This window comes from Pongo abelii, chromosome 2 (genome assembly GCF_028885655.2).
Source record: "Pongo abelii isolate AG06213 chromosome 2, NHGRI_mPonAbe1-v2.0_pri, whole genome shotgun sequence".
In the NCBI taxonomy this organism is placed as follows: Eukaryota; Metazoa; Chordata; class Mammalia; order Primates; family Hominidae; genus Pongo; species Pongo abelii.
The window spans coordinates 101912096-101934369 of NC_085928.1; the positions used below are offsets into that span (position 1 = coordinate 101912096).

General features: G+C 57.6%; 1 protein-coding gene across 2 annotated transcripts; it reads left to right on the forward strand.

The window, feature by feature from the left end:
• The first annotated feature begins 5579 nt into the window (after nucleotides 1–5579).
• Nucleotides 5580–18699, forward strand: SEMA3G (semaphorin 3G). Of its 2 annotated transcripts, none has more exons than XM_002813654.5 (16): nucleotides 5580–6231; nucleotides 8726–8886; nucleotides 9012–9074; nucleotides 9329–9448; nucleotides 9724–9814; nucleotides 9943–10059; nucleotides 10224–10369; nucleotides 10585–10699; nucleotides 10810–10879; nucleotides 11127–11271; nucleotides 11551–11782; nucleotides 11878–11969; nucleotides 12688–12729; nucleotides 13421–13649; nucleotides 13954–14093; nucleotides 15549–18699. In XM_002813654.5, the coding sequence occupies exons 1-16, from the start codon at nucleotides 5829–5831 to the stop codon at nucleotides 16017–16019; spliced, it is 2637 nt and encodes an 878-aa protein (XP_002813700.2). In that variant the 5' UTR covers nucleotides 5580–5828; the 3' UTR covers nucleotides 16020–18699. The 2 variants fall into 2 exon arrangements, with proteins under 2 accessions (XP_002813700.2, XP_054408111.1); XM_054552136.2 differs by having other exon boundaries at nucleotides 17687–18699.
• The last annotated feature ends 3575 nt before the right edge of the window (nucleotides 18700–22274 follow it).

Consider the following 22274-nt stretch of genomic DNA (forward strand, 5'->3'; position numbering starts at 1 on the left):
GTCTGCTGTCTGGCTCTGGTGTCCCTGGGCCATGGACTCTTCCCCAGGACCCACTCTTACCCGATGGCCGCTTCCTTCCCTGTCCTAGGCAGGCTGGCTGCAGAGCCTGGCACCTGACCACCACTCCACACTGCCTTCTGCGGGGGGTGAGATGAGATCGGAGACTGCTGTGTGGCCTGCCGTGCTTGCTGCCCTCTATCACTCCTCAGGCCCAGGCACCATCTCTAGGGATTCAGCATCTAGAGTCTGTGGGGGCCTAGAACCCAACAAGTTCCTGGGGGCCATCACTTTGGTCAACCACTGTGGCAGCCTAGGGGTCCTCTACTTGGAGAGAGTAGTTCACTGTGGTACACAGCCAGGCCCTGGATGCCCCCTGGCACAGCAACCCCTGTTACCTCTCAGCCGTGGCTGGAATGGAGCTGAGCCTGTGGGGTCCCTGCAGGCCCATAGTGCTAGTCCACCCGCCCACTCGCTTGTATTTCCTGCCAGCAACATTGACTCCCAGGGACAGAGGGGCATGGAGTCGGCTCTATCTCCCCTCACCTGTTTGGCCCAGAGAGGTGCAGGGACCTGTCAAGGTCATCCAGTGAGTGTGGGGGAGAGCAGAGCCAACTGGCTTCCAGCCGAGGGCCCTGTCGGATGGGCCACATCCAAATGGGCATGATTTCCAGTTCCCGTGAACCTCAGAGGCTCATCTCTTGTGGCCCAGTCTCTCTCTCTGGCAGGGACGGAAGCCCAAGGCCTGGCAGCTCTCAGCTTAGTAGGAGCGCCCAGTCCAGAGCTGCCACCAGACAGTGATGCTGTCTTTGGGGCGTGGGTGTTGGGGGCTGCAAGGAAGTGGAAGTGTCAGCAGAGGTGTTCGCAGGAGGGACCGCTGCCAGCAGCACCCAGGCTGTAGCCAGAATGCCGTCAGCTGTCCATGCCCCGCCCAGCCACTCCACTCTCTCTGCACCTGTGCCCCAGCCTTGGCATTCCCCAGACAGGCCTGGCATTCCAGAGATGGTCTTGGAATTCTAAAGATGCCTCTGATGGAGGCCAGAGCTAGCAAGAGCTTTCTGGTCCCTGGAAAGACCTGAGGGGAGCGGAGAGGAGTCCCTTCAGGCCTGCCCTTGTAAGCTAGAGAATTGAGGACCTCTACAGACACCCAGAGTGACTCAGGAAGGGTGACATCCAAGGATAAAAGGAAGCATCACATTGGGCAGCACCACCAGCCAGTGCACCACTCAGTGGTTCATTCACATACCTACCACGCGCACAGCACAGGGCTGGATGCTGGGGCATGTCACAGTGAGGCCCAGTCCCTAATCTGGTGGATTTTTTTTTTTTTTTTTTTTTGAGACAGAGTCTCGCTCTGTCACCCAGGCTGGAGTGCAGTGGTGCGATCTCAGCTCACTGCAAGCTCTCCCTCCCGGATTCACGCCATTCTCCTGCCTTAGCCTCCTGAGTAGCTAGGACTACAGGCGCCCACCACCACACCCAGCTAATTTTTTTGTATTTTTACTAGAGATGGGGTTTCACCATGTTAGCCAGGATGATCTCTATCTCCTGACTTTGTGATCCACCCGCCTCGGCCTTCCAAAGTGCTAGGATTACAGGTGTGAGCCACCGCGCCCGGCCTTTTTCTTTTTTTGAGACAGAGTCTCGCTCTGTCACCAGACTGGAGTGCAGTGGCACAATCTCTGCTCACTGTAACCCCCGCCTCCCAGGCTCAAGCGATCCTCGTGCCTCAGCCACCCGAGTAGCTGGGATTACAGGCGCCCGCCACCACACCCGGCTAATATTTGTATTTTTAGTAGAGACAAGGTTTCACCATGTTTCCCAGGCTAGTCTTGAACTCCTGAGCTCAAGTGATTCGCCCACCTTGGCCTCCCGAAGTGCTGGGATTACAGGTGTGAGCCACCGTGCCCAGCCTAATCTGGTGGAATTTTAAGGAGATGAGTACAGTGGGAAAACCAGCACGGGCTGGAGTGGAGACTAAAGGCGTGGTAGGCCCATGAGTTACAGTGGTCTGGGAAAGCTCCCTAGAGGAGCTGACTCTGCGTGAGATCTGGGGGAACCACAGGGAACCAGCCATGGGAGGCCGTGGAGAAAGACTGGGAAGGTCTCAGGAGCAGAAAAGCAGTGTTGGGCTGGAAACCAAGCCCCAGCAGTCTTGGGAGACATGGGCAGTGCCAGTCCCCATGAGGACCCAGTTGATGTCAGGGGTGATGGCTGCAGAGGGCAAAAGGGGTGGGAGAGAGGGAGCCAGGAGCTGGCCTGAAGTGGGGGCAGGCTCTGGGCAAGAAAGCCCGGTGGCTCCCAGTACAGTGGGGTGCTGGGGAGAGTGGGTGGGGGTACATGGATTCAAGGCACATTTTGGAAATAGAATGGACAGAGTTTGCTGAAGGCTTGAATGTGAAGGGTGAGAAATAAGAAAATTCAAAATGACCCTTAGCTTTTTGGCCGAACTGCCATTTCCTGAGATATGGAAGCTGAGAGGAGACACAGGTTCAGCCATTGGTAATTGGGAAGTGGAGGTTACTTCCCAACACTAGGTTTTAGTGGGGTTTTTTGTTTTTTTCTTTTCATTTGAAATTCCAGGCTTGCAAAAATAATACAAAGAACTCCCATTTACAGGTACCCCAGCTTCCCTAAATGTTAACATTTTAACCACAGAAGGATCAAACACAGGAAATGAATATTGACATAAATACTGCTAATTAATCTGCAGAGCTTATTGAAGTTCTGTCAGTTGTCCTAAAGTCCTTGTCCTGGAGCAGGAACCAATCCAAGATGGCACTAACGTGACCTCGTGCTCCTGTCTCCTTACTCCCCACCAGCCTGTGACAGTCCTCAGTGTTTCCTCATCACCTCTGAAGAGCTGAGGCCAGTTATTCTGTAGAATCTCACTCACTTTGGATTTGTCTGGTGGCCCCAGGGTTTGGGAACTTGCAGGCCCCCAGGCCTCGGCCGCCTAAGCAGGAGGGTTTCCGTGGAGCAGAGGGGTGGGAGCCCGACAGGAGTGAGCTGAAGTACAGGGGAGATGGTGGGTGTGGGCAACACCCAGGGAACAGAGAAAGGGACCCAAGCTGGGGGGCGATACGGGGTCCAGGGAAGCTCAGACAAGGGCCACGTGTGCTCGGGTTGAAGGGAGTGAGGATTGTCAGAAAGGAGCAGTGGGGGAAGGAGGGCTCTGCCACATCCTGGTTCTCTTTTCATCAGCTGTGGTGGGGAGGGGGACAGGTCCTGGGACAGGAGGAGGAGATGAATGGCCCTGCTTGCAGATGGAACAGGAGGAGGAGATGAATGGTCCTGCTTGCAGATGGAAGCCCCAGAGGAGACTGTAGGAGGGTTGGGGTGGGGAGGGAGGAGCTGTGAGGGATGGCTGATGGGAAGCAGGGGAACTCACCCTCTGCAAGCAGCTGGAGGTCCGTGGGGGTGGGGGGGGGCATGGCATTGTCCTAGTATCCCTGTTCCATCCATGAAATTGGTGGGGAGGGGACTGGGGGCATCCATTCCTTCCAGGCATGCCCACCCCAGAATTCTGGCTGGGAGAGGCTGGGCTGTGACCCTCCACATACCCACCTGGTGGCACCTGCTGCATGAACGCGCACTTCACATAGGTATCAGCCCAGCTCACCATCTCCCACTAGTACATGGCATTTTGCGTCCTTCATGCATCACCTAGTTTTGCCTGTTTTGCTGCGTCCTTTCCATTTCTGGGCTTTTGCTTGGATAGTGTTTCCTCCATGAAGCCTCCCTTGATTTCCTCCATCAAGAGCAATCACTGGAGCATCTTCCACTGCTCCTGCTTCTTTATATTGTGTTTGCCTGGTTACTGCTAGCGTCCTCAGGAGGCTGCAGTTTCTGCTGGGTGGCCCTGCTACCCCCAACACAGGGCCTGACACAGCAAGTTTGGGGGCCTCCTGCAGTTCCTTCTTTGTCCACTAGATGACACACGATACCTGTGTCTGGGCCCATTGATCCTCGAATTCAGAGCACCCCTGTGGTCTTTCCCACCTGCAGCTGGCAAGCAGCGGGGCCTTTAGAGACGATCCCTACCCTCTGCCCCCAAGCCTGGACAACTGAAGCCCAGAGAGGGAGAGGACCTGACTGAGGCCACACACGTTAACAGTAGAGTTCGGACTCCCAGCCTGCCACAGGCTCTTTCCGCAGTGTGGAGTAGGCTGCCCCCACACCCTGCCCCAGTTGACCCAGGCCTCCCTGCAGCCCCTGCTGGGTGTCTGGCTGAGCTGAGACCCCAGGGTGGGCTGGCAGGCTGAGGAGTGTTGGGCCTCCTGCCCGCCGCTGGTGGTCACATGCTGGCTGAAGGGCTGCCTGGCTTAGTCTCCAGTTAGAAGTTGGCCCCAGCTTGGGCAGCGTGCTGGCCACACCTCCCCAGGGAAACAGAGGCAGAAGCAGTCCACCCCAAGGTCCCAGGATATGGTCACCCTGACAGCAGACCCTGCGCAAGCCCACTCATCAGGTTATAAAGGCTGCTTACACCCAGGGTGGCTGGTCCCTGGCGCTGGGAGGAGGAGGCAGACCCAGAGACGGAAGGGCCTTGGCCAAGGCTCTCCAGCAGGGCCAGAGGCAGGGCTGGGCTGCGCTCCATCACTGGCTTCTGTGGGCAGCCCCTTGCCCACCTCCAGGCCAGCCCCCCGCTGAAGGAGGCATGTGTGAGTGAAGGGAGATGGGGACAGGGAGGCAGAGCTGTAGGTCTCTGGGACCTGTCATGCTGACCCGAGAAGCCAACCTGTTTCCATTTCAGGATTGAGGTAGGGGAGGAGGGTGGGGTCCCCATACTCCCAAGAAGGCCCAGAAGCAAAGGAGGGTCCCAGGAAGGGGCAGGGCTGAGCTGGACCCATTCTCAGCCTGCTCTGTGGCCTGGGCCAGGTCCATCCCTCTCTGAGTGCCCCCCCAGTTCCCTGACCACCATCGGAGGGCCCAGGCTGGTCCATGTGGGAGGCCCAACCTGCAGGAGCTGTTAGAATCCTGGGAACTCAAACTCCAGCTCAAAATCAAAATCTCTTTAGTGCCCAGGGCCTCAGGTTCTGAGTGTAGGGATTACACTCAGTGAGTGTAGGGACTGTTCTGGGGCAGGGAGCATGGGGAGGTCCCGTCACTCACCCCAGATTCAGGCCCTCAGTCCCATTTCCCCTTTGGCCCTCTTCTGTGGCTTTCTGTGCCCCCCGCTGCCCAGTCAGCATTCAGGGTGGGGGAAGTGACCTCTAAGAGATCACAGGTGTCTATAGGGTCTATGGAGCATGGGGTCCCTGGGAAGAACCATCACTGACCTGGTAAAGCTCTGGACCCTGAGTCTCTGGAAGGACTGGAGGCCTGAGGGAGGCAGGGCAAGGGGAGGTTCCCTCGGCATGGAGTCCCCTGATGCCTCTGTCCCCTACCCCAAAGGAAGCCTGGTGAGCTGAGATGGGGCATGTAGATGTGGGGAGAGGCTGGGGTGCCTGGAAGCCAGATGGGGACAGGCCTGGGTGGAAGAGACTGGGCAGTCATCTCTTGCTGTCTCTATGAAGTGTTGCCAGACCTCAAACACCTGCCTAGTACATGGCGCCCCTTGGGCTGGGAATGGCCCTCCACCCCTACCCAGGGGAGCTGGAGAGTCTGGCCGAAGCTTCAGGGGGCTGGAATATCCTGGAATTGGGGTAGGGCCAGTTTGGAAGGTCTCTGCTGTGGGCAGTGAAGGGGCAGAGAACAAGGCAGAGCCCAGCTAGGCCCCTACCCAGCCCATCAACCTTGACCTCTGATCCCTGACCTCCCTTCCAGGCTCTCTCCCCACTTGTCACTTTGCTGGAGCCTAAGGACCTGCATTTGTGGACATCTCTGTACACATGGCCCGTGCCCTAGCTGGGAAGATCTTCCCAATGGGGAGCTGGCCAGTGGGACACAAAAGCCTGCACTGGGCCAACAAGGTGAAAGGAGAAGCGGCAGGTGGACGGCAAGGCCCTGGCCTCCTTGTCTCCTCCGCCCCTCTTTCCGCCCAGGACTGGGTGGAGCCACTGCCTTATAAGTGGTGGCCTGGTGGCAGCAGAGCAAACTACAACCGGCGGCCAGCGGGACCAGAGGGACCAGAGGGCGGCTCTGCAGGCAGGCGGCAGCGGTGCCCTCAGTTCCCCAGCATGGGCCTCTTGGCCTGGGCCATCTGCTGGCTGCTGGGGGGCCTCCCGCTCCATGGGGGTAGCTCTGGCCCCAGCCCCGGCCCCAGTGTGCCCCGCCTGCGGCTCTCCTACCAAGGTACCAGCCCCTGCGTGCCCTGTTTGTGTGCATGTGCTCTGTTTGGGTGCATGTGCCGTGTTTGTGTGCATGTGCTCTGGGTGCGTGTGCCGTGTTTGTGTGCGTGTGCCCTGTTTGGGTGCGTGTGCCCTGTTTGTGTGCGTGTGCCCTGTTTGTGTGCGTGTGCCGTGTGCTGTGTTTGTGTGCGTGTGCCCTGTTTGTGTGCGTGTGCCCTGTTTGGGTGCGTGTGCTCTGGGTGCATGTGTCCTGTTTGTGTGCGTGTGCCCTGTTTGGGTGCGTGTGCCCTGTTTGGGTGCATGTGCCGTGTTTGTGTGCGTGTGCCCTGTTTGTGTGCGTGTGCCGTGTTTGTGTGCGTGTGCCCTGTTTGGGTGCGTGTGCTCTGTTTGGGTGCGTGTGCCATGTTTGTGTGCGTGTGCCCTGTTTGGGTGCGTGTGCCCTGTTTGGGTGTGTGTGCTCTGGGTGCATGTGCCGTGTTTGTGTGCATGTGCCGTGTTTGGGCGCGTGTGCCCTGTTTGTGTGCGTGTGCTCTGGGTGCGTGTGCTCTGTGTGTGTGTGCCGTGTTTGTGTGCGTGTGCCCTGTTTGGGTGCGTGTGCTCTGTTTGGGTGCGTGTGCCGTGTTTGTGTGCGTGTGCCCTGTTTGGGTGCGTGTGCTCTGTTTGTGTGTGTGTGCCGTGTTTGTGTGCGTGTGCCCTGTTTGGGTGCGTGTGCTCTGTTTGGGTGCGTGTGCTGTGTTTGTGTGCGTGCGCCCTGTTTGGGTGCGTGTGCTCTGTTTGTGTGTGTGTGCCGTGTTTGTGTGCGTGTGCCCTGTTTGGGTGCGTGGTGTGCCCTGTTTGGGTGTGTGTGCTCTGGGTGCATGTGCCGTGTTTGGGCGCGTGTGCCCTGTTTGTGTGCGTGTGCCGTGTTTGGGTGCGTGTACGCTGTCTGGGTGCATGTGCCGTGTTTGTGTGCTTGTGCCCTGTTTGGGTGGCTTGGGCTCTTGGGTGCCTGGCCAGCTGTAGGGGAGGGAGCCTCTCCCTGCACAGCTCTCGGGGAATGGGAGGGAGGCAGGTCCTGGGAGACAGGACCAGGGTGCTGGTGGGAGGGACCTGAGGGGGACTGCTGAGAAAGGGACAGATGGAGACCCTGAGAGAGCTCAATAAAGATGGGGAGGAGACAGAGGAAGGGACCAGGCAGGGGAGAGGGACAGAGAGGGTGGGGCTGAAGGGCCTGTCTGGGCTCAGCTGGCACTTTTTGCCCAGGGCGGCCAACGGGAGAGCAGGCAGCACGCTACCCCCTGGTCCTGGGGCCACAGAGAAGGGGAGGACCCCCCTTGCAGCCCACTTCCCAGAGTGGGCTTGTTCATGTGCTCCTGCACCCAAGAAGCGCCCCAGCCCAGGGGGAGTTTCACCTCCCCTCTTTGCACATCCCAGCCTAGGGGTTCCTGTGTTCTACCCTAGACATGTGAGCCGGCTCAGGCCTCCACGGATGGGCCCAGGAAGGCCCCTGAGACAGGCTCTTGGCAGATCCTTCCCGAGAAAACCAGAGGGGTGACCACCTTCCCCGGGGAAGCCCGGTCTGCTGGGGGAGATGGCACTCGTCCCTGGAGAGGCTGAGGGGAATGCGGTCTTGTTCCGGGAGCTGTGGTTTTCGGGGGAGGTCAGACTACTAGAAAAAGCCCCAAATAGGCAAAGTTCCCCAAGGTACTGTCATCCATGGAGGGCTTCCCAGAAGAGGCTGTTGATGAGTTTTGGGGGTGGAGTGGATGTTGGGTGGAGGTGCTTCTGTAGGGAAGGCATAGGACACTCTGGGCCTTCCCAAAGGTGGCCAGCGCCCCCTTCCTACCACATCCTACTGCCCCCATTACCTCCACCTCCCCAGCCAAGCCCGGAGGACCTACCTCAGGATCCTCAACTCCTGGGACCAATGTCCCCAGACAGCTCCCCGCTCTCATCTCTGGGGCAGGATGGCCAGCATCTACGGGGAGAAAATTATCTTTGGCCACATCCCTGGACTGGAGATGGGAGCCCTTCCTGGCCATACCTGCCCTCTTCTGCACCCAGGCCATTGTCAGGGGTCCCCTCTGCTGGGAACAGTTTCGCCTGCTGGCCCACCCTCCAGCTGAGTCAGGTGGCCTGCAAAGACTCCCGCCCTTCCTCCGGGATCTTCCAGCACTTTGCTCTAGTTTCTGCTGGTTGGGGCCATCTTCCCTGGGGACTGGGTAGGGCACAGATGGGACAGTGGGAAGATGTTAGCTGCACGATGAAGGGCTAAGGAATGGAGGGGTGGGAGGTAGGCCCCAGGGTAGGCTGGGCTGGGTGGGAGGCTCTGAGCCTCCCGTCCCACCTGTCCCCAGGAGCCATGGTCCAAAAGCCTTCCCGCACCATGTGGATGGAAACATTTTCCAGATGTGAGTGTGTCGGGGGTGGATGCTCAGCCGGGGCCTCCACCTCCACTCCTTGGCTGGGGAACTAGGCTGGGCCGTGGTCCTGATCCGCCTCCCCATACATCCTCCTAGACCTCCTGTCTGCCAACCGCTCTGCCATCTTTCTGGGCCCCCAGGGCTCCCTGAACCTCCAGGCCATGTACCTAGATGAGTACCGGGACCGCCTCTTTCTGGGTGGCCTGGACGCCCTCTACTCTCTGCGGCTGGGCCAGGCATGGCCAGATCCCCGGGAGGTGAGCTGGACTGGCAGGGAAGAGGGTCTGTTTGAGAACTGGGCACCTCCAGTTGGGAGGCCAGATGGGGAAACTGAGCCTGTGAGATCAGGGGAGGAACTGAGGTCAGCTGGGCTGTGTTCCAGGTCCTGTGGCCGCCGCAGCTAGGACAGAGGGAGGAGTGTGTTCGAAAGGGAAGAGATCCTTTGGTAAGTGCTGTCGGGAGGGATGGTCCCCCGACCTGACACCCTGCCCTGACCCCCAGGACAGTCTGTGACCACACCCCCGGTGCCTCTACCAGGGGCATTTGGAGCAGATCCTGAGGGCTTTTGAAGGTCTGCTGGGAATGTCACATCCACCCCCTTCCCCAGAGCTGACTGCCAGACAGGGCTGAGCCTTGGGCCCCAAGGAGATGGTGGGCACCCCCTCTCACCCCTCAGCTACCCCCTCCTTCTCCCCGCAGACAGAGTGCGCCAACTTCGTGCGGGTGCTGCAGCCTCACAACCGGACCCACCTGCTAGCCTGTGGCACTGGGGCCTTCCAGCCCACCTGCGCGCTCATCACAGTGGGCCACCGTGGAGAAGTGAGCCTGGGCCAGGCCCCACAAGGGACTGGGAGGCAGTGACGTTTCCTCCCTGCTGCCTGAACATTCCCATTAAGCCTGGGTAGGGACAGAGGGGCAGAGGCCTGAAAGGCGCCTTTGTGTCGGGGAGCTGACCCCATTAGAGGGGCCCTGGATGAGGACGCCTTCCACCCGCCCCCGCTCTCTGGCTGCACGCGAGGGCTCCTGCTTGGGTGTGGGCTGTTGGTGCTTCTCTCCCAGGTGATGCCCCTTCCTCCCTCTCTCCCTCCCACTAGCATGTGCTCTACCTGGAGTCTGGCAGCGTAGAAAGCGGCCGGGGGCGGTGCCCTCACGAGCCCAGCCGTCCCTTTGCCAGCACCTTCGTAGGTGGGTGATGCCCAGGCCATGGTGGGAACAGGGAGGGTGGCAGCTGGCCTATGTCACTGGGAAGGGAGGGACCCAGCTGCTGGGCCTGGGCCTCCTCCCTTGACTCTGTTCCCCAACCCCCACCCCAGACGGGGAGCTGTACACGGGTCTCACTGCTGACTTCCTGGGGCGAGAGGCCATGATCTTCCGAAGTGGAGGTCCTCGGCCAGCTCTGCGTTCCGACTCTGACCAGAGCCTCTTGCACGGTGAGGCCTGCCCCTGGAACTGGCAGGGGTGAAGAGGCTACCTTCCCGGCTAGGACACCAGCCTCCAGTGGGAGTCCCCTGCCCCATTCCTCTCTCCACTGGGTTCTGCTCCCATCCTCCCCTGTGGGGCCCCTCCACCCAGCATGACCCTGTCACCCTTCCAGACCCTCGGTTTGTGATGGCCGCCCGGATCCCTGAGAACTCTGACCAGGACAATGACAAGGTGTACTTCTTCTTCTCGGAGACGGCCCCCTCGCCCGATGGTGACTCGAACCATGTCACTGTCAGCCGCGTGGGCCGTGTCTGCGTGGTAAGAGCTGGGAAGGGGTGGTGAGGTTCAAGTCCCTGCTACACCCTCCCATTCCCAGACCTTTCTCCCCCCACCCCTGGCCAGCAGTAGGGAAACTGAGGCAAGTATGCAAAGCTGACATGCATACCTCTCCCTGAGTGGATGTGGGTAGAAGAGTGGATGGTGGGACCCATCCTCGTGGGGCCCAAGGCTGACTCTGGCCCCTTATCCTGCAGAATGATGCTGGGGGCCAGCGGGTGCTGGTGAACAAATGGAGCACTTTCCTCAAGGCCAGGCTGGTCTGCTCCGTGCCCGGCCCTGGCGGTGCCGAGACCCACTTTGACCAGCTAGGTGAGGGCCTGGCCAAGCAGGCCTAGGGCTCGGGAGTGGGGAGGGCTGAGAGCTGGTGAGTCAGGGCATTGGCGGTGGCCATGACACTCATACTCCCTTCTCTACCCCAGAGGATGTGTTCCTGCTGTGGCCCAAGGCTGGGAAGAGCCTCGAGGTGTATGCGCTGTTCAGCACCGTCAGGTGGGCACACCTAGCCTCCCTGCACCCAGCACCCCGGCCTTGCGATGGGCCCCTGTCTTTGTCCCTGATTCGGTGACCTGTGACTGTACTTTCTGACTCTCTCTTTGCCTTTGCCTTGGGGTCTTTGCTTTTCGGAGTCTCTGCTTGCTGCAGGCACTGTCACCCTCTGTCCTGCCCATGGAACCAGGCTGTCCCCTTCTTGTCCTTGATGGCCACTCTGGCCTGACTGTCCCGTGTGCCTCGGCAGTGCCGTGTTCCAGGGCTTCGCCATCTGTGTGTACCACATGGCAGACATCTGGGAGGTCTTCAATGGGCCCTTTGCCCACCGAGATGGGCCTCAGCACCAATGGGGGCCCTATGGGGGCAAGGTGCCCTTCCCTCGCCCCGGCGTGGTGAGTATCTGCTAGGGCCAGGCCAGGGAAGTGAGGCCTGAGCAGATGTGGGGAGGGGCTCCTTGGAGTGGCCCCGTGTCCCCGTGCACCCCCGTGGCAGCAGATGTTGGCCGAGCCTGGGCTCCAGAGGGCCTGGGTGGGGGTGGGGTGGGTATAGTGGGAGAGGAGACCCCTCCTGCAGTGAGAGAGGTCCCCCTGGTTGGGGTGGAAACGGACTGGCGGTGGAGGGTGTGTACTGTCTCAGGATACTTCAGGCACTCTCTTCCCTGCTGCCCACAGTGCCCCAGCAAGATGACCGCACAGCCAGGACGGCCTTTTGGCAGCACCAAGGACTACCCAGATGAGGTGCTGCAGTTTGCCCGAGCCCACCCCCTCATGTTCTGGCCTGTGAGGCCTCGGCATGGCCGCCCTGTCCTTGTCAAGACCCATCTGGCCCAGCACCTGCACCAGATCGTGGTGGACCGCGTGGAGGCAGAAGATGGGACCTATGATGTCATCTTCCTGGGGACTGGTAGGACAGCTGAGCAAGGGTGGCCAGGCTGGAGAGGGGTGTGGGGTCTCTGGCTGTCCCCTCCTGTCCCGCTGACCCCTCCTCCCTGGCCCCAGACTCAGGCTCCGTGCTTAAAGTCATCGCCCTCCAGGCAGGGGGCTCAGCTGAACCCGAGGAAGTGGTTCTGGAGGAGCTCCAGGTGTTTAAGGTAAGCAAGGGGCTGATGGAAGGGTCCCTCCAAGCCCCATCTCTGGGTCTGAGCCTGGCCACAGGGATGCAGGAGCAAGCCCAGTAGGGAGCCAGCTTGTCTTTACTGAATTTGCAGCTGGCAGGATGCTGGGGAGGGGGTGCAGAAAGAGATGCCCCTGCTCCACCCCGCACCTCCGCTGTGGCAGAGGCCTCGCAGCCACTTATGAATGACTGGAGGCCCAGAGCTACAGCCTGTAAGCTGAAAGTTCCTGGGGTGCTGGGAGGGATGGTCAAGGGGAGCAACCCTTTGCAAAACCCTGTTGGGCTCAAGTTGCAAGGAGGAGATGTTTGAGACCCCAAGGCCCCTAGATGTTCTCTTGGCCCCTCTAGAGACTCAGGAAGGGGGTTGTCTGTGTTTGGGGGCCTGTTGTGCTTCCTGGACCTGAGCTGGGTAATTTGGGACAGCTGCCTCATTGCTGGAGAACAAGCTGAGAGAGGGGACACTCTAGCTCTGTGCTTTCAGCCAAGCCTCCTGCTTGGAGGCCAGCCATGACCAGGGGGCCTTTCTTGTAACCCATCGTCTGGGAAAGACTGTCTAGCCTTAGCTGCCAGGGAGTGCAAGACCCAGCCTGGGAGCTAGGTGGTTCCCATCCCAGGGTTGGAGGAGACTGAAAGCAGGGGTGCAGGGGCAGGTCTTGGTCCACCCCACCCACACTGAGACCCTTCTCCTTCCCCAGGTGCCAACACCTATCACTGAAATGGAGATCTCTGTCAAAAGGGTAAGAACAGCTGCCACCCTCCTCTTGGACCCCCCTTCTGCCCCTGCTCCACAGCCTCCTCGAGCTCTGCTGTAGTCTGGGGAAAGCTGTGCTGAGGCAGGCCTGATTAGCTCCTGAAACAAGTGGCCAGTGGGCACTGGAGCACCGAGTAAGTGGGGCCACGTCCAGATAAGGGGATAGCCACAAAGGCCAGTTCCTAAGGGAGGCAAAAGTGTGCCTGAAAACAAAATCCAGATGTTAAGTCCAACAAGGTCACTTTTTAGAGGCCTACTATATTTGCCAAGTGGCAAAACCCATCTCCCCATATTTAAATGCTCCAGTGTATCTTTGTGTAAATCCTAACTTTTGTGCAAGGATTGCTTAAAGCAAGGTGCACCTCTAAGGTCAGGGACAAGTCAGGATAAAGGCCCCTGGGATAGAGGGTAAAGGTCAGCAGCTGGGAGGGCCTGGAGAAGCCTCTTAGAGAAAACATCCCAGGTCTTGGTTCTCCTCCATCCCTTCTGTGTCCTGGCACAGAATCTGGTATGCAGCAGATGGGTGATAAACACTTTTTGTTTTTTGAATGAATCCAAGAGGTTCTGGAAGACTTCCTGCAAGTGGCAGGGTTCTCAGGAAGCTGAGGGGCTGAGAGCCTGGCTGTGTGTGGGCGAAGCCTGGGCTCACCTCAGGCTCTGCTTCTGTCCCTCCCCAGCAAATGCTATACGTGGGCTCTCGGCTGGGTGTGGCCCAGCTGCGGCTGCACCAATGTGAGACTTACGGCACTGCCTGTGCAGAGTGCTGCTTGGCTCGGGACCCATACTGTGCCTGGGACGGTGCCTCCTGTACCCACTACCGCCCCAGCCTTGGCAAGCGCCGGTTCCGCCGGCAGGACATCCGGCACGGCAACCCTGCCCTGCAGTGCCTGAGCCAGAGCCAGGAAGGTGAGTGGTGGCAGGTGGGAGGGCCCAGACTGGGCTGGAACTCACCCCTGTGGCCCGGCTCCACCTCTGCGAAGTGCATTCTCAGACTGGTCTTGTCATGACGGATAGTCCTCAGTTTCCCTCTCTGTGTAGCTCCTGCTAGTGCGTGGAAGCAGGGTCTTTGGACACAGTGGCTGGCTTGGGGATCCACACATGCCTAAGTTCTTGTCATACTAGTGGGGCTCCTGAGCTGTGGTGTCAGGTGGTGGCACTGGGATCTGGGTCCCATAGTTCCCAAGCTGAGCCAACTTCTGCCTCTCTTCAGAAGAGGCAGTGGGACTTGTGGCGGCCACCACGGTCTACGGCACGGAGCACAACAGCACCTTCCTGGAGTGCCTGCCCAAGTCTCCCCAGGCTGCTGTGCGCTGGCTCTTGCAGAGGCCAGGGGATGAGGGGCCTGACCAGGTGAGTGAGGAGACCCCTGCCTCTAGCCTTCGTGTATCCTGAGCTCACCTCCCAGCCTGAATCCCAAGACCTGAGCCCTAGAAAGGGGTTCTGGGGGGAATCTGCCAAGATTAACCTAAGAAAAGTGTGTATTAGGCTCCTGGGGTGCCTAGAAGGAGGTGCCCTATTTTTGCCTTCTGGGAATGCCCAGGCCAGATGTGGCTGGAACTCCCCCAGTCTGAGGGGTGGGTGATGGAAAAGAGAGAAGAGGGTCTGGGCAGGCCAGTAAGTCTTCCATGTTTACACATGTGGCTCATCTTTGAAGGATTCTCTTCTCCAGGGGTTCTTGGTTCTCTTCTGTCCCAGGCAGAGGAGGGGGCTGTGCCCTGGGCCCAGGACTAGGCTTCAGAACCTCCCTATGCTACACACACACAACAGAAGAGAACCTTCTGGGTCCCTAACCACTGGTCCTTGCCCTCCACCCTCAAAGCCTGGCCCCACACTTCCTCCCTGGAGTCCAGCTGTCTGCTCAGGCCCTCTCCTCCCCCATCCGGAAAGGTCTGTCAACCCCAGGGATGGTTTAAGTCTGGGGCCTGAGGATGGGCATTGGCCGGGGCAGGGAAGGGGAGGGGCAGGAGTGGATTGATTACAGGAGGGGCTCTCCCTACAGCCTGGGAACTAGGGGAGGCCAGCCTTGGGCCAGCTGTTGGGCTGGGCACTGAGAAGATTCCCCAGGGGAGGAGGGGAGCAACAAGATGGTGTTTCACAACACTAGCTAATGGCTCAAGCAATCCACCCCCAACACACAGATGTGCAGACTAAAACCCAAACAGGGTCCAGGCCAGAGGTGGGCTGGGATCAGGGCGGCACTCCCACTTCCCACGCTGTGATGGGCGCTCAGCCCACCCTGGGCTGGGGCTGTCAGCTTGCACCGTTGGAAGAGTGAACGGTTCAGACCAGGACGGGAAGGCCGTGTGTGTGTGTGTGTGTGTGTGTGTGCATGCATGTGCATGTGTGTGTGGGCGCATGCACATTGTGTATGTGTAGCATAGGGAGGTTCTGAAGCCTAGTTCTGGGCCCAGGGGCACAGCCCCTCCCTTGAGAAAAGCCTATAGATGGGATGGTACCTCCAGAAGGGCTAAGGGGATAACATCTTAGCCCCTCTGTTCCTTGGGAATGTGTGCCAGGGCCTTCCGAGGCCAAGATTGGCGTCCTCTGACTAAGGGAGAAACCAGCCAGTCAAATCCTTGAGAAGGCCCCTTCCTGGGCTATGGTAAGGTGAGGCCCCACCTGAATTAGCTGGTGGTCTAGAGGAGGCCCAGACTGCCATGCTGCTGGTCCCCTCCTGGGAAGGGGAGAACAGGGCAAGAAGTGCCTAGGCACTGGGCCCCAAGGATGGCAGAAAAGCTGGGGCAGAGAAGCCGATCGTAAACTCCCACCTCGCACCCCATTCACACCCTCCCGCCTGCATGGCAGGTGAAGACGGACGAGCGAGTCTTGCACACGGAGCGGGGGCTGCTGTTCCGCAGGCTCAGCCGTTTCGATGCGGGCACCTACACCTGCACCACTCTGGAGCATGGCTTCTCCCAGACTGTGGTCCGCCTGGCTCTGGTGGTGATTGTGGCCTCACAGCTGGACAACCTGTTCCCTCCGGAGCCAAAGCCAGAGGAGCCCCCAGCCCGGGGAGGCCTGGCTTCCACCCCACCCAAGGCCTGGTACAAGGACATCCTGCAGCTCATTGGCTTCGCCAACCTGCCCCGGGTGGATGAGTACTGTGAGCGCGTGTGGTGCAGGGGCACCACGGAATGCTCAGGCTCCTTCCGGAGCCGGAGCCGGGGCAAGCAGGCCAAGGGCAAGAGCTGGGCAGGGCTGGAGCTAGGCAAGAAGATGAAGAGCCGGATGCATGCTGAGCACAATCGGACGCCCCGGGAGGTGGAGGCCAAGTAGAAGGGGGCAGAGGAGGGGTGGTTAGGATGGGCTGGGGGGCCCACTAGCAGCCCCCAGCATCTCCCACCCACCCAGCTAGGGCAGAGGGGTCAGGATGTCTGTTTGCCTCTTAGAGACAGGTGTCTCTGCCCCCACACCGCTACTGGGCCATCTGCAGAAAAGACTGGGGTCTAATGGAGGGGCTGGGTTCTTGAGGGCTGGGTTCTTGAGGCCTGTTCCCTGCCCCTCTCTGTGCTCTTAGACCCAGCTGGAGCCAGCACCCTCTGGCTGCTGGCAGCCCCAAGGGATCTGCCATTTGTTCTCAGAGATGGCCTGGCTTCCGGAGCACATTTCCGGGTGTGCCCAGAGGCAAGAGGGTTGGGTGGTTCTTTCCCAGCCTACAGAACAATGGCCATTCTGAGTGACCCTCAGAGTGGGTGTGTGGGTGGGTCTAGTGGGTATCCCAGTAGGGGGCCTGCAGGGAGCCAGAAGAGGGTGGAAATGGCCTCTAAGCTAGCACCCTGTAAGAAGAGCCTACCTGACCGACTTGGGGAGGGAACACAGAGGTGTTGGGAAGGTGGAGCAACAATGCACCTCCCCTCCTGTCACGCCGTGATATCCTGGTGGCTCCCTGCCACTGCCCACCGCCTCTTCTCCATCTGAGAATCACGGAGAGGTGTAGATAATCTAGAGGCATAGACTGCTAGAGCCCCCGGGGATCTGGGGTGGTCAGGGCTCAGGCTTCACTTTGTAAACCAGGTGGGGGCATCTCACAGCCTGACTTCCCTTCCCCAGGCCAGGGTTGCTGGGATGCCTGCCCCTCCTGAGAGGACCCCCTCCCCACTGTCAGGCTCTCCATGTCCACGAGCGGGGAGGGGTGGGTTCTGGGGCATTGTTGTCCTTTGTGTCTGTGGACTAGAGATAGGGCGGGGGAGCTGGGGAAGGGTGCAGGCGGGAAGAGTGGGCTGTCTTTCCTAGGGTGATCCAAGCATGCCACAGCCCTGGAGGCTGGGAATGTGGAGGCTCTGTGAGCCCTGCAGCCCTCAGAATCAGGGCCAGGGATGCAGAAGATTGAGAGGATATGGAGATGGAGAGAGGGCAAGAGACCCTTAGGATAGACTGTGGGACCCAGGCAGGAACGGGTGTCCACAAGAACTCAGGATGGCATCAGTTAGCTCAGAAGCCATCTGGAAGACCCAGTGTTTCCATCTCTGGAATCTCTATTTTATGCTAAATGGATTTAGGAAGACTGTTTTTCTTTTAAGGGGGAAACAAGGTAGAGAAAAAAACGAAGTGTAAGTCCTGCTGATTCTTGGGGGTAAGGCTCGGATGGCAAGGACGCATTCTGCCTGGGCATGTAGGGGAGGTGTTTTTGCCATCAGCAGTTTCTCAGGCTGGGGACCACAGAGGGGAGGAGGAGGACTAAATGAAAAGTTGTTCCCAGCCTGCACATGAACACATTCATGACGCACAAAACTGACTGGAAGGAGATAAGAGCACTGGGTTTGAGATTCCCTCCATTAAAACAACCAAGACAAAGAAAGGAGGGGAAAAAAAGATAAAAAGCAAGCCAGGGTTCCCTGCCCCACTGAAACTCAAACCCAGACTGCCTTGGGTTTTATCTTTCCCTTACCCCTGGCACCTCCAGAGAACTGGGACCTGAAATTGTCCCTCCTTTCTCCCCTTAGACCATGTAATAAATGAACCAGAAGCACTGAGATTAACCTATCAACGCCCTGAGAAGCCTTCCGGCCTGAGGTGCTGTCTGCTGGGAGGTCAGCTGGTCAAGGCAGAGGAGGAGAGGAGGAAAGGATGGGGGCTGAAGAGCAGAAGGGAGGGGAGACAGAGGGGATTAAAGAGAGGAGGAGAGAGTGCAGAGCTCCAGGAAAGGGTATCAGAGCTGCAGCCAGCTCTGCCCTCTACCCTAGGGAAGCCAGAAAGACACAAACAGCCCTCTGGGCCTTTACGCTGGACTCTGGCTTGGCAGGCTCCAGGCAGGGTCCTCTGGGAAGTTACTCCAGAAAACGAAGGGAGGAGGAGCACAAGATCCTCAGCAACGAACACCTGCACTTAGAAAAAGTGGACAGCTTCTGCCAACCACACCCTACCCATGGTACTGTATGCTACTAACTCCTGGAAACGCCCCGTAAATGCGAGTTGTTTTTGTATTTGTATGTTGAGATGGGCCTTGTGGTTTCTCTGTTCTCAGAGCACATTTCTTGTAATTACTATTGTTATTTTTATTGTCATGACTGCCCCTGAGCTCTGGTGAGAAAAGCTGAATTTACAAGGAAAGGGATGAAGTTAATATTTGTATCACATAATTATATCATTACTGTGTATCTGTGTATTGTACTAAATGGACTGATGCCGCGCACATGAGCTGAAAATGAAGAGCCCTCCCATCCATTCCATGAGAAAGAAGGTCACCCTGAGTGACCTCTGTTTCATGATTTCCCAAACAGGTTTTAGAGTTGGAAAAGGACTTAAAGAAAGAGACTGGGTTGTGCTTTCTAGAAAGGAGGAAGATAGGTATCAGGGGAAGGAAGGAGTTAGAGGGCTTTGTCTATGAAGCCGAGATTGCTCATTAAATGAGGAACATCCTGGCCTGTGGGCTTGTAAGACTGACCTTCTTGGGACTTCAGGAGGATCTTGAACTAAAAGAAAAAAAAAAAAACATTGGCAAAGGGCAGCTGGGCCCGTAGGCAGCTCTGCTCCTTTTTCACAACAACACTTGACATTTGTCACAGTGACACTTGGCATGGTTCCTGCCTTCATCCCAAGCCACATACCAACGGATATTAAGTCCTCATGGCTGGAGGACTGGGGCTGTGCTGTGGGGGCTGTGGCTTCTGGAAAGGAGGGGAGGCCCCGAACATCTGACCTATTGGGCACACTGCAGGAGGTCCGTCTGGGCATGGCTCCCACTCCCCAGTGACATCAACACCCCAGCCCAAAGAGCAGACTCCACTGGTGCTGGAGGAAGATGGAAGGGTCATAACCCCACCTTCCCAGGGAGACTTCCCTGGGTCTCTTGCTTGAACAGGCCCCTCAATCCATGCTGTAGACTAGGGGTCTTAACAGGTCAGTCATAAGTCTCATCTTGCAGCCCGGGCCCTGGAGCTGGCCTTTCCTTTTGTTCCTTACTCCCTCCACGACCACTTAGGCCTGACAGAACCTGAAACCCTGTCACCCCACCCCAGGAAGCATCACCTCTGACTGAGAAGTGTCACCAGGGCACCCACCTGGCACAGTGTGCTGGGCTGGGAGGGGGTGTGCGAAGGCAGCCTTCAGAGCCCCTTCTTCCCTCATGCATCACTCTCCCGAGGGTGGTCCGGAAGACCCCTCTGGACCAGACCCCTTCCTGGTCCACACCACCTCCTCCTCCCATCTCAAGCCCTATTTCCTGCCTTAGCGATTTCAGCCTGTCTCTGTTGTCTTGTCACAGCTCTTTCCTCTGCGTCTAATGCTTCCTCTGCTCTTTGGGCTTCTGTTCCATGACTTCCCAAACAGGTTTAGAGCTGGAAAGGGGCCTAGAGAACGAGACTGGCCCAGTGGTTCCAAGAGATAACTATAATCCCATGGGACCCTCCACGATCTCGTGGTCCCCGTGTTCTGCCCCTTTGGCCCTGACAGAGCTGAAATGCTGCCTGCTGGCTTGCCCTGTGAAGGCCCTGAGAAGTCCTGTGATGATCTACTATGCCTACTATAGTGCTATGCCTACTATGTGCTATGTGCTATGTGCTTTTCTAAAACATTTGCTTCTCTCTTTTTTTTCCCATGGAGCAGCTAACATCTCATGTTTCTAACATTTTGAAGAACACGCTTTGGAAAAATGTTGATTAGGTTAATTCCCTCCCTTAACATGTGAGCTTGATTAATTAGTAATTGCCTTCCCAGCCTGTAGGCTCTGGAAGCCCCAGCCTCCTGATGAAATAGGCATATCTTGGTTTTCTATGACCCTCGCCAGAGTAGACTCTGCTACCCCGGGACAGAGCTGCCAAGTGGCCAATCTGCTGCCCTTTGGGCCTGGACTGTGCTCTGTTCCCGGCTCTCGTGCTCCCATACCCAGCCTATTTCTGGCCCCTCCTGTGTCTGGCATGGTCCTCTGTGGAGGGCTAGCATTCACCCCTAGTCTGTGGCTGTCCTGCCATCCAACAGACTCGTTTCTAAGAAGGTGAGGGACAGGGAGGAGTCACAATAAGAGAGGAAAACAGCAGTTTCCACTTTCTCAAATGACTCCTGGGCTTTTCTTTCATTGGCTAAGCTCGGGGTCAGGTCCTAGACAGCCCTAGAATCCCCTGCTTGGAGGAATGGTCAGGTAGCAGCCCCCAGGAACCTGGTGTACCTCCAGCCAGCCTGTCCTCTTTGTGGGCTGACAGGGGGTCCAGCTGCAGCTCCAGCCAGTTGGGCCCCAGAAGACTGGCTCGCATGCCTCTGGAAATCCAGCAAACAGAGGCACCTCTGGCCAACCACATCTTAGAGCTAGGGGGTAGTTTCTCAGAAATAGCCCAATTTCCATCCCAGTTAAGGTCCCATCCCAGCCTCACCTAAGTCTTGGATTGCAGTGGGTTCTACGAGAATAAAGTTCAACACACACCAAGAACAATTTCCCAGGTCTTCTAAGACTCCTAAACTCGGAAAGAGGGACAGTGGGTAGGGCTAGGTTTGGACACAATATCTGATAAGGTTGCCAGGCATGATGGCTCACACCTGCAATCCCATCACTTTCAGAGGCCGAGGCAGGTGGATCACCTGAGGTCAGGAGTTCGAGACCAGCCTGGCCAACATGGTGAAACCCCTTCCCTACTAAAAATACAAAAATTAGCTGGTGGCACACACCTGTAATCCCAGCTACTCGGGAGACTGAGGTATGAGAATAATTTGAACCTGGGAGGTAGAGGTTACAGTGAGCCAAGATCACGCCACTGTACTCCAGCCTGGGCAACAGAGCAAGACTCTGTCTCAAAAAATAAATAAATAAATAAATAAATAAAAATCTGATAAGGTGCCTGGGAATTGTTGGGCCCCACCCTGGCTCTCCTTCCGTACTCAGCCATCCCTCGGGTGTACAGGAGATGAGGCAAGGCAGCTGTGGCCCTGTGCCCATTCCCACTGCCCAGTCCGTGGCCACCTTTGCTGGGAGTACCACTACTAGGCCCCTCTCCCTTAGAGACTGCATCCTAATGAAGCCTTTCACTTTCTTTGCTGGATTTCCATTAAGGAAACTCCCAGTTCCTCATGAAGACTTTAAGAAAATTACTCTCCACTGAGGACGAGGGCTGCTGCAAAGTCTCCAGGGAGGCTGTGTAAGGGATATGGGGCTGTCTTTGGGCCAGGCCTCCAGCAGCTAGCTAATAGCCTGCACACAGGGACACTGCTGATGGCAGGACTCAGATGACCAGTCTTGACCTCTTTACCCCAGAGAGTATGATGACCAGAGTACCCCCTAATCCACCCAAAAGGGCCTGTTTCACTGCTGTGAGGAATGACCAGGGCAAAGGGACAGTTGCCGGCTGATAGGATTCCAAAGTGACTCAACAGAGGCCTGGAACAGAGTCCAGGTGTCTATCACCAAATGGAGGGAACTGGACTCTGGACACATGAAGCCCAGATTGATGGAGGGTGAGCGGGCTCTGCTCTCACAGATGAAGGCATAGGGGAATGACGTGGCACACTAGCCACTTGCTCTGTGGACATGATCTCATCTGTTCACCCCCCCACTCCTGCTCCCAACTGATAAGAATCTGGTGATGTTTCCTGTAGTCCAAGGGTCTCAGACAATGGTGTGAACGGCTGGCCCTACTGGAAAGGACATTGTTCAGGGAAGAAAAAACAACACACCAGCACAAAGCCAGGGCAGGACCTGCTGAAATGTAAGGGCCTGTTTACAAACCCGTGATTTCTAAGGGGAAGAACACAATGGAGAATTGTTTTGGCGAGGCTGGTGTCTCCTCCAGTAGGCTCCTGGGGGCTGGGGATGGCTTTGATGGTCCAGACAGGTCTCAGATGCTCTGAAAAGGATGGATACTAATGGCGCGGATGCCTTCCTGTTTATTAGGGGTGTGTGCAGGGCAGAGTCAAGAAGCCAGTTTACACCAAAGACAAGGGGAAGGGGCTCCTGGGGCTTACCCCTTCCATCTGGACCTCATGCTGTCACGTTGCTCAGGGATCCCAGGGTTAGAGCAGGTTTGCTAGGGAGAAGTGAGTGCAAGGGTTTTTTGTTTTGGGAAAAAAATCAGTTCTTCAGTTTTTCTGTCATTTTTTGGAAAAATG